We start from the raw sequence: 11423 nt of genomic DNA, 5'->3' as shown, positions 1-11423 counted from the left end.
GTAAATTGGCGCCTTTAACGATTTAATACGATATCCATTTTTATCATTTTAATAGTTTCTGCAAACTAAGACTAAATTCACACTTCTTTAATACTAGTTTTCGACTATCGATTAGTTTGGACAAAAAGGAGAAACAAAGCCTAACGGCAGTCGATAACGTTACTGTGAAATAAGTTAAGGTATTAAATAATCAGACGGATAACATTCATATCAAGCGTTATATTGTATTATCGATATTCGTTCATTTATTCGTGCTACTTAAAAACTAAAATGTTCTTTTTTCTTGAATAACACCTACATCACTGTTTGCGATATTTAAAATTCTTATTTAATGCTTATTGAAAAGTCAGGTATCTGTTTAATTCTTCTCAAGTTAAACGAGTAAATTTACTCGTTACAATTGTAACATAAAATGGCTTTATTTCTTCAATACCGCCTGCATCGCTGTACGTGATACAGTTATTAATTATGTAGCGAACAATATGATCTAATTGGCTGTAATCACGGTTAGGTATTTATTATTGATTCCTTGAAGAATGGTGTGATTCTTATAAATTAATGTTTTACATGTTGTCAATTAATGTTCAGTTGCTATAAATTAATAGTTTAATCTTGCTAATTATTTGCTTAAATGTTATAAATTAATGGCTTGGACGTTATAAATTAATAGCTTAAATGTTAGAAATTGGTAGTTTAAATGTCATAAATTAATAGTTTGAGTGTTATAAATTAATGGCTTAAATGTTACAAATTAATGACCCAGATGATATAGATTAATAGTTTAAATGTTAGAAATTAATGGCTTAAATATTAGAAATTAATAGTTTAAATGTTAGAAATGAATGGCTCAAATGTATAAAATAACAGTTTAAATGTTGTAAATTAATAGCTTAAATGTTATAAATTAATAGCATAAATGTATAAAATAACAGTTCAAATGTTGTAAATTAATGGCTTAGATGTTGTAAATTAATAGCTTAAATCTTATATATTAATAGCATAAATGTTATAAATTAATTGCTTAAATGTTATAAATTAATAGTTTATATGTTATAAATTAATAGCATAAATGTTATAAATTAATAGCTTAAGTGTTGTAAATTAATGGTTTAGACGTTATAAATTATTGGTTGCAATGTTGTTATTTGATTCTTTCTTTATTTACCTTATATTTAAATTCTTCCTCGATGTTCACTCTCCGGAATTTCAGGCACAAAAGAGCTCGCGCGCGACTTCCGTGTTCCTTATATACCTTGACAAGATGCCGGTTTGTTAATCAAACGGTAACGATATTTTCACATAGCAGGGGACGGTTTTTCCATTATAACAAAATCAAATTGAACGATTTCTTAATTTTTATCGTAAATTGGCGCCTTTAACGATTTAATACGATATCCATTTTTATCATTTTAATAGTTTCTGCAAACTAAGACTAAATTCACACTTCTTTAATACTAGTTTTCGACTATCGATTAGTTTGGACAAAAAGGAGAAACAAAGCCTAACGGCAGTCGATAACGTTACTGTGAAATAAGTTAAGGTATTAAATAATCAGACGGATAACATTCATATCAAGCGTTATATTGTATTATCGATATTCGTTCATTTATTCGTGCTACTTAAAAACTAAAATGTTCTTTTTTCTTGAATAACACCTACATCACTGTTTGCGATATTTAAAATTCTTATTTAATGCTTATTGAAAAGTCAGGTATCTGTTTAATTCTTCTCAAGTTAAACGAGTAAATTTACTCGTTACAATTGTAACATAAAATGGCTTTATTTCTTCAATACCGCCTGCATCGCTGTACGTGATACAGTTATTAATTATGTAGCGAACAATATGATCTAATTGGCTGTAATCACGGTTAGGTATTTATTATTGATTCCTTGAAGAATGGTGTGATTCTTATAAATTAATGTTTTACATGTTGTCAATTAATGTTCAGTTGCTATAAATTAATAGTTTAATCTTGCTAATTATTTGCTTAAATGTTATAAATTAATGGCTTGGACGTTATAAATTAATAGCTTAAATGTTAGAAATTGGTAGTTTAAATGTCATAAATTAATAGTTTGAGTGTTATAAATTAATGGCTTAAATGTTACAAATTAATGACCCAGATGATATAGATTAATAGTTTAAATGTTAGAAATTAATGGCTTAAATATTAGAAATTAATAGTTTAAATGTTAGAAATGAATGGCTCAAATGTATAAAATAACAGTTTAAATGTTGTAAATTAATAGCTTAAATGTTATAAATTAATAGCATAAATGTATAAAATAACAGTTCAAATGTTGTAAATTAATGGCTTAGATGTTGTAAATTAATAGCTTAAATCTTATATATTAATAGCATAAATGTTATAAATTAATTGCTTAAATGTTATAAATTAATAGTTTATATGTTATAAATTAATAGCATAAATGTTATAAATTAATAGCTTAAGTGTTGTAAATTAATGGTTTAGACGTTATAAATTATTGGTTGCAATGTTGTTATTTGATTCTTTCTTTATTTACCTTATATTTAAATTCTTCCTCGATGTTCACTCTCCGAAATTTCAGGCACAAAAGAGCTCGCGCGCGACTTCCGTGTTCCTTATATACCTTGACAAGATGCCGGTTTGTTAATCAAACGGTAACGATATTTTCACATAGCAGGGGACGGTTTTTCCATTATAACAAAATCAAATTGAACGATTTCTTAATTTTTATCGTAAATTGGCGCCTTTAACGATTTAATACGATATCCATTTTTATCATTTTAATAGTTTCTACAAGCTAAGACTAAATTCATACCTCCTTGATACTAGTTTTCGACTATCGATTGGTTTGGACAAAAAGGAGAAACAAAGCCTAACGGCAATCGATAACGTTACTGTGAAATAAGTTGAGCTATTAAATAATCAGACGGATAAAATTGATATTAAGCGTTATATTATATTATCGATATTCGTTCATTTACTCGTGCTAATTAAAAAATAAAATGTTCTTGTTTCTTGAATAACACCTACATCACTGCTTGCGATATTTAAAATTCTTATTTAATGCTTATTTAAAAGTCATGTACCTTTTTAATTCCTCTCAAGTTAAACGAGTAAATTTACTCGTCATAGTTGTAACATAAAATGGCTTTATTTCTTCAATGCCGCCTGCATCGCCGTACGTGATACAGTTATTAATTATGTAGCGAATAATATGAACTCATTGGCTGTAATCGCGGTTAGGTATTTCTTCGTTAAATCTATCGATGTATTAGGCTATTAGTGGGAGACTTATTGATTCCTCGAAGAAATATCAAATTCTATGAAAGTTAACTAAATGATTTTATTCAATTAGTATTCGTCAATGTTTGTCATATTCAGCAAGCTTCTTTTATAATAGATTATGCCACTGTATATTATGTTTGCCTATAGCTTTTTTTTTCTAATTCATTGATTTTATTATTAGTCTCGTTGGTTTTTCCCGTGAGTATCTGTTGTACGTACATCTCCATTATGCTCAGGTTTTTAACATCATCGGATAACTATCTTCTTTATAAAATAGTTCGTACAACCGTAAACTCGTACTGTTTTTAAAATCATCCGGTAAGTAATCATTACAGGAGTGAACTTGTCGAAGATTTCATAGGTGTGAATTTTCGTAGGAAGGTATAAAGTGATTCGATTTATTGTAGCTGGTCTTTTTTTTAATAAAAATTTATTTCATGTTGTTCCTGGCAAATGACATGGCGCGATTAATAACTATGATACACGTTCAGTATGGACTCCAGCTTGCTGCGATTAGGCCACTGAGAAATTAAACGAAAGACGAAGAAAGAGTAACGATCATTCTCGAATCTGGCGAAAGTCTGACGAAAGTCATCTTTATCTTCATCTCAAATTGACTAGTTTCCATTCTCATTCTAAGACGAGTATCGCAGAGAGGTTCGAAAAATGATTTTTCGTTGGAAAGTCAGATTTTATTCAATTTTCATTTCTCCAATTTCTACGGAGATTTTCGTTCTTTCAGAATTTTCTTCTTATTTAACGAGTGCCTTGACGAAGGATTTCTACAGTACCAGCCATAATAGAGAGAACTCGTTTGAAACAGTTTATCGCTAGAAAGCAAACACATCATTGGGCTTTTGCACGCTTAGACTTGATATAACAGATTTTAGCTTATTTTTTTGTAATAATAAGTTACAGGTACTTGGATAGATCTCTTTCTCAATCGAAGTCCTTTAATGTCTCGATGAAAGAAATTTTATATTTTAACGTTTCAATATTTTAATGATGCAATAGTATAATATTTTAATAAGAAGGGAGAAATGGTTCGTATACGATTCTATATTTTTAATCGGCAAAAATGAAGTTGAAAGGGTAGAAAAGCTATTGAAAAAAATTTGGATATCATCGAAGCATCTGCAGGTCGATCTTAATTCGATCTATCGAACGATGGCCCGCGCTCGGTTCGATCGTAACGTCGATTAACATTTATGAACGGCTGGAGCTGCTAGTAACTTCAAAATACAATTTCTTTTGCCAAGAGGAAACATTGAATTATAGGCTCGCCCTACCAACTCAAGATCAACTTCAATTGACGACTAATTAGACTCTTTGAAAAGTTTCACATCCCTCACGATCACGACAGACATTGCGCGCGACGATTAATTCGTTTCGAAGTTTTTCTTTATACAGAACCAAACACGCGACCGATGAATTCACGGTAGGAAACGGTAACAAGGAGGGCTCGCCGCAGGAAATCCCCGACTCTAAACCCGCGAGCAAGGAGGTTGGAGCGGAGGAAGCGATGGAAGCCATGAACTTAGGGGATTAAGAAGATGCTCATCCTCCAGACCAATCTGGGACGGTCAAGACGGGCACAAGACCTGCTCTTTCAAACCATCCTGGAGAGCACGATGGCCCTAGCGGTGGTGGCCGAGCCATACAGAGTCCTGGACGCTCCGGACTGGGCCGGAGATACGGATGGCTGTCACCTGGACATCAGCGCCGGGGGCGTCCGCCCACGGGGATCCACTGGAACGCGGCAACGGATACGTAGCGGTCGAATGGGCAGGAATGGTGGTAGTGGACGTGTATGTGTCGTCCAACAGCGTATCGATTATGAATTTAATTTTCATGGAAATTTGGTAACGTTTAATTTATCTTAATTAAGACAGCCATAATATAAACGATTCTATCGTTCTTTTTATTCGAACATGGATAACATTTGATATACGATTTATATTTAATATTAAATATTAATAGATTGTTTTAATTTTGCGTATTGCTTAAATACGAGTGCGTAGATTAATATTTATTAGCGTTGCGCATCAAATTTCAGGAATAATAATAATAATAGTAATAAAGGAATAATCGTGAAATTAGAGGGAGAAGTACGTCTGTCCTTGTCGCACAATATAACTTTCCTTGTCTAACAGGAGTTGAGATACCTTCTCGTACATTCTATTCTCCTTGTTGTTTTCCCGCAGTTCCGGCCGTCTGTCATATCTATCACAAAATCCAAAATATTGCCTTACGTATTACCTATTAACATTTTATACTCTCTTTTCATTCCTTTCTCACTTATGTCAACTTCCAAGAGTCTAACGTCTACAACTTTTTACATATTTTACAATCCTAATTCATCATAATTTACGACATCTTTATTACACACCTCGTCTCCTCATCTCACCTTATACTTTCACGCTTTCATCATTACCTGCTTTACGCAGAACGCTTTGCATTACTAAACGTTCTTATTTACACATCTCATTTGCGCATTCACGCGTTATACGAATATTCGAAGGAGCGTTTGCTCCTAACATGGACCGTCTTTTCGGTGTATCAAGCAAATTTATACCAGAAAGGAAATAAACGTAGATACGCACAGATACACGTCGCAGTCCAATTCTTGGCTAAATTTCGCCCATAAGCGTTGGTCATCTCTCTACTTACTCATCTCTGCTTGTAGGGAGTAGGGAATGATTGCATATCGTGTCTATTCAATTCTTAGTCAATGATAAAAGCCAGACAAATAAGGTTAAATGTTCATATTATACTGTGCAATGTATAAATAGTAAACAGATTAGCAGCAGATTGTCTTTATATTTTGTGAACATAAAATAATATACGATCTATTCATACATTGCATATATTATTTATATATTATAATAATAACTCGTGATTTTTTAAAATATCAATATGAGGCCACAAGTAATTGACACGAAAACTAATTCTCACGCATCCGGGGAAGCTGATGAATGCCTTTTCGAATATTTACACGCTGAGATAGTTAATTATACTCTGAGTAAATCATGTAAAAATAAGGTAATTATGCACAATACCATAAATTTTACATAATTCAAGAATTTTGCACTACGTGATATTATATAGGTATTTCTCCCTATTTTTTTTTTTTTTTTTTTTTTTATATCCCTTATATCCTTTATTATTTTATATATATTTGACTAGCATTTTTTGTTTAAATACGGTAAAATAGTTTGACTCTTTCTTAAAACATTATTTTTACAACTATCTTTTAAACTCTTAAATGTTATATTTTATTGTATACTTGAATTTTGTTGACATATTTAAAAATACACATCACTAGTTGAGCAGTATACAAAGAAATGTGTCAATCCTATAAATGTACGATTAATACATTTTTTTATCACTTGTTATGATAATATATTTTTAGATTTTTAAATTCCACGATAAAGCATTAGTCACTCAGTGAAAAAGAAACTACAAATGTCTTATTATGTTTTGTAATTATCAATTTATAAATACGTCAAATTTACGAATTTTGATATCAAATGTTAAAACTCTCATTTTAATATTCAATTTTGTTGGATCAAATCCTGATACTTTGATATTAAAATTTAAATATTATAAAAACGTTATAACTTGTACGATAATATCTACATAATATCTAATGTATAAAGGAAGGGGAAGAAGAGCTGTCTCGACTAGAATGGATGGGATTCAGTGTTGGCTACAGAATCATTGAACGATTGACGAGGGAATGGAATCGATTTAAAGATGAATTGGATATGATAAAATTTATTTGTACTGATTTTTGGTCTGGTCTTTATCATAAACAAATTGATAATTTAAGGACAAATCACCATGGTGTATATGTATTACAAGACAACTCATTTCGGTTATTGAATAAAGTAGGTACTAATAGTAATAAACAATATCTTCAGGAAAGTCCTCGTTTATTGACATTTACTTGTGGACTTTTAAGAGGAAGTTTAGCTAATCTCGGAATTATTAGTACCGTTAATGCAGAAATATCTACGTTACCAAGTTGTAAATTTCATGTACAAGTTCAAAGAATTTAATGCTCGTAAATACAATGCAAAATCATGTTCAATAAAAGTTAATACATATTACAAAATAATATCTAACGACTAGGTTTTTCATAAAAATCAGAGAATCAGAATATAACGTTTCGTCTAGTTGTAACAACAGGTAGTGCGTTAAAACGTACATTTGATTGAAATTTCATAAACCATATATTTTAATGCAAGATAATTTTTATAAGGATTTATTTATTAAAAGTATATATATATATATATATTTTTTTTTTCTACAAATATGTAAAATTGATCATATGATAAGTTTCACATTTTTTTCAAAATGAGTACCTATATACCTTAAATGTATTGTATAATGTTTAATTTAAATGCATAAAATAACCGGAGATGCTAGTTATAAGTATCCAAGTATATACATCCAATTTTACAGCTACAGAGTATAATAAAAGTAAAAATTATGAAAAACATAATTATAATGAAACAAACGAGTAAGATAATCTTAAAAGTGGTTTAACAATTGTATGTTAATGTTTAAGACCTGATACATCGAATGATTATTAGATGTTGTATCCATTATTTTTAGTAATAAAATTCAAAATATGAAATTGGTTTATGACTCCAACAAAAGCATCATCGCGTTCATCATCTAAAATTACCGCATACGGTTCTTTTTCAAGAATCCGTGATAAATATCCAAGAGATGCTGAATACTTAACTGTAACATATTGTTTAACCATAGTCTTTTCTACAAAGTCTGTATAGTTTACTGCGCCAGATATTATGTTTGACAAAATTCTATTCAAACTAATAACACCTTTTATATGTGTATCATTATCGCTAATAAGCAGTAGTTGTATATCTGTATTTTTAATCATTTGAACAGCTTCTTGACATGTTACTGTATTTTCCTTCAACAAAGGTTGTTTATCAAAAGATAAATTTGAAACTTTCATATTCCACCACCACTTATTTGTTTCAATTTGACATGTAGCTTGCTGCAATTTATTCAATGATACATCATTTTAATTTCTAATAAAACAGTACAGTATTTGTATAGATTGATATTATGTATAATTTACCAAAAATCCTCTAGCTTCCATCCAGTGGTTGGATACAAATTTAGTTAAATAATTTCGTATTCCATCGGGTAAAACAATAACTATACGTTTTCCTTCGGGAATATCTTTAGCTATCTTTAGGGCAGCTATAAGCGCAGAGCCGCTGCTACCACCACATAGTAAACCTTCTTCACGTATAAGCATTCTAGCAGCATTTAATGATTCGTAATCCTCGGTTTTTACCCATTTATCGATTACGTTACGATCTAACACTGTAGGTACAAAATCATAGCTAAAAACAATTTCATCGATCATCCAAAATACAAAAAAAAAAGATACTGTATCTTGATATAACGGAAAAGGATGTTATACCCACCCAATTCCTTCTACTTCGTAAAAGCCAACTTCTGAATCTTGCGATTCAGGATCTAAAATACTTCCTTTGGGGTCTACGGCAATGATCTTTATATCTGGTGATAATTCTTTCAGTTTTCGCGCAATACCTGAAACAGTACCACCGGTGCCTGCACCAGCTACTACATAATCTAATTTCCCCTCACATTGTTTCCAAATTTCAGTTGCAGTTTGATCATAATGAACCAATGGATTTCCAGGATTAGTATACTGAGCGATATAATATAAATAGAAAGTAATAAAGTTGTACGATATTCAATAATATACAAAAGCGTGTACACATATATGTGACATTACCTGATCAAGAATAATACTATTTGGTATCTCTGTCTGTAACTTTTGTGCAACGCTGATATGAGCTTCTGGACTATCCCAACTTGCTTCTGTTGGGGTTCGAACAATTTCAGCACCAAGTGCACAAAGTGTTGACGCTTTCTCATCAGACATTTTCTCCGGCATAACAATAATGCATCTATATCCCCTAACTGCAGCAACCATTGCTAAACCAATTCCAGTATTACCACTTGTAGGTTCGATGATGGTATATCCTGGCTTTAGCAAGCCTTTCTCTTCTGCATCCTGCACCATCCTATATGCAATTCTGTCTTTCACAGAACCACCAGGATTAAGAAATTCACATTTTACATCTAAAAGTAAACTAATATTTAATTATATCAAATTTCCAAATTACATATTGAATAAACAAAACTAATACTAACACATTTCACATTTAATCCCATAAGATTTTGGGATGTTATTCAATTTTATAAGTGGAGTTTGTCCAATAGTAGTTAAAATATCAGGAAGTATCTTGGTACGGTCGCCATTTCTGAAATAAAAATCATATTAATAGTATAAATAAAAATCAACATTGAAATTTAAAAAAAGGAAAGAAAGCTTCATATAAAATATAAACACTTACATAACAAAGTAAATAAGCATACTATACAAATATTAAGAATAACGGTATTATATCTGATTTAAAATCTTCCAAGTATTTCTTATTTTTAAAGAATAGGCTAAGTATAATAAGAAAGACAAAAAGAATTATTTATTTGAATTTTTGAACCAAAACTTTTACAGTTGTCTTTTAGATCTTTGAAATAAATATTTTCTACTATCTCAAATGATTATAATATGTTATTGATTTACGAAATTCAACTTTCTATAACTAAAATTTAATTAAAAAAACAAATTTTTGTAATAAATTATAGTCTCTTTACTCTAATTTTTAAGTACTTATTATGCCAATTTCGAAAGTAATAATCTTATAATCATGGATCATTCGATGCTAGTCTAACAATATATTATAACGATGGACAAATATATATGAATAAAATTTAAAGAATATATGTACACACAGATGTGTTCAACTTTTAAGTCACGTAACTACGTAGTTGTAAGAAGTTAAATAGAAAACATACATACGGATGTGTGTTTCTTCTACTATACAATGTTATCTAAATCAAGAATTCTGAAATTTATTCACAGAAAAATATAACCTACATTAATAGAAAAAATAAAATGAAACGGTTATATAATTATGTAATTATTATATGTATAATGGACTTAATCAACGATATGGTTGTAGATTGTAATTTTTATGTTATAATTACATCTTTATTATACCGCAAGATATTATTTTTATTAGACCTTCTATCTTTTCGCTGAGTATGACAATGATGTATCTATGACAATAATTTCCTATTAATACGATTAATACTTCTAATCTTTTTCTTTTTTGGTTAATACTTTTGTTATAAACTTACTCCATTCTACATGTATGTGGTGAATTTGTTGCGTTCAACTCCCATGTGCAGCTACTAGATCGATTAGGCTTCTTAAATTCCATGATCAAGATTCAAATTACACTTTAGTTTCTTGAATAAAAAAATAAAAATAATCTTCAAACTCGATACAACCAAACAACTTAAATATTACATGTACAAGACTTTTTAACTAATATGTATCAAGATTAATAAAAACGATGATGCTTGCGATGAATGCTACATCATGTGCTTTATCTAATCATCTATCATCTAAGTGTTGCAACAACTGCTTATTTAACATTATTGGATATCTTTTTGTAATCATGATTTTTTATTTCGTTTTTTTACTAATAACGTACTCGCTATTACAAGTGAAATGCAATTACTAAAGTATAAAAATAAGATATACATATATATATACAAACGCGCGCGCGCGCGCGTGTGTGCGTGCGTGCGTGCGTGCGTGCGTGCGTGCATGCGTGCGTGTGTACATATAAACGCACGTATATACACCTATACGTAATCAATTAATGAACTTGCAATATTTATGAAAACTATTATGCAAATGTCACAATAAGGACATTACGCTAAAATTTAAGTACTAATATATTTGACCATTTCTCGATAATTGATGATTACATACCATACATAAGGCTTTTGCAAAGAATGTTGTTTCCACGCGTAACTACTAACTGTGTTATTTAATATATATATTGATTAAATAGAAAAAGATACAACTACATTCACGAGATTTATCCAGCTTTTATTTTACGTAATTGATACGTCTTATTTTATGTTACTAAACGATTATTGACTAAACTATGTTATAATATTACGTTCATGCTAATTTTTTGAAAATTTTGATTCGTA

At 30.1% G+C, this 11423-nt stretch overlaps 2 protein-coding genes across 6 annotated transcripts; one reads left to right on the top strand and one right to left on the bottom strand.

Moving 5' to 3' along the window:
* Positions 1-5996: 5996 nt before the first annotated feature.
* On the top strand, positions 5997-8308 carry Trs33 (trafficking protein particle complex subunit Trs33). Its single transcript, XM_033330740.2, has 2 exons — positions 5997-6317; positions 6935-8308. The coding sequence occupies exons 1-2, from the start codon at positions 6192-6194 to the stop codon at positions 7334-7336; spliced, it is 528 nt and encodes a 175-aa protein (XP_033186631.1). The 5' UTR covers positions 5997-6191; the 3' UTR covers positions 7337-8308.
* On the bottom strand, positions 7527-11333 carry Cbs (cystathionine beta-synthase). Of its 5 annotated transcripts, XM_033330737.2 has the most exons (7): positions 11197-11326; positions 10554-10664; positions 9504-9613; positions 9082-9431; positions 8747-8994; positions 8392-8662; positions 7527-8307 (listed from the first exon to the last, which is right to left on the bottom strand). In XM_033330737.2, exons 2-7 carry the CDS (start codon positions 10634-10636, stop codon positions 7870-7872), a joined length of 1500 nt encoding a protein of 499 aa, XP_033186628.1. In that variant the 5' UTR covers positions 10637-10664; positions 11197-11326; the 3' UTR covers positions 7527-7869. The 5 variants fall into 5 exon arrangements, with proteins under 5 accessions (XP_033186628.1, XP_076479112.1, XP_033186627.2 ...); XM_076622997.1 differs by lacking the exon at positions 10554-10664 and having other exon boundaries at positions 11197-11333; XM_033330736.2 differs by lacking the exons at positions 10554-10664; positions 11197-11326 and adding an exon at positions 10401-10422.
* Between the last annotated feature and the right edge of the window lie 90 nt (positions 11334-11423).

Source organism: Bombus vancouverensis, chromosome 12, assembly GCF_051014615.1.
Source record: "Bombus vancouverensis nearcticus chromosome 12, iyBomVanc1_principal, whole genome shotgun sequence".
Taxonomy (NCBI): domain Eukaryota; kingdom Metazoa; phylum Arthropoda; class Insecta; order Hymenoptera; family Apidae; genus Bombus; species Bombus vancouverensis.
The sequence above is the reverse complement of the archived record's forward strand: the minus strand, read 5'-3'. Positions and strand labels throughout refer to the sequence as shown.

Bases quoted from the DNA above. Each gene is read 5' to 3' on its own strand.
- Cbs (XM_033330737.2), bottom strand. From the start codon at position 10,636: ATGGAATTTAAGAAGCCTAATCGATCTAGTAGCTGCACATGGGAGTTG. The intron at 8,995-9,081 runs GTAATGTCACAT...TATATCGCTCAG, and splicing joins ATAGTATTATTCTTGATCAG to TATACTAATCCTGGAAATCC. The intron at 8,308-8,391 runs GTAAATTATACA...AATAAATTGCAG, and splicing joins TGGAAGCTAGAGGATTTTTG to CAAGCTACATGTCAAATTGA.
- Trs33 (XM_033330740.2), top strand. From the start codon at position 6,192: ATGAGGCCACAAGTAATTGACACGAAAACTAATTCTCACGCATCCGGG. The intron at 6,318-6,934 runs GTAATTATGCAC...TAATGTATAAAG, and splicing joins GTAAATCATGTAAAAATAAG to GAAGGGGAAGAAGAGCTGTC.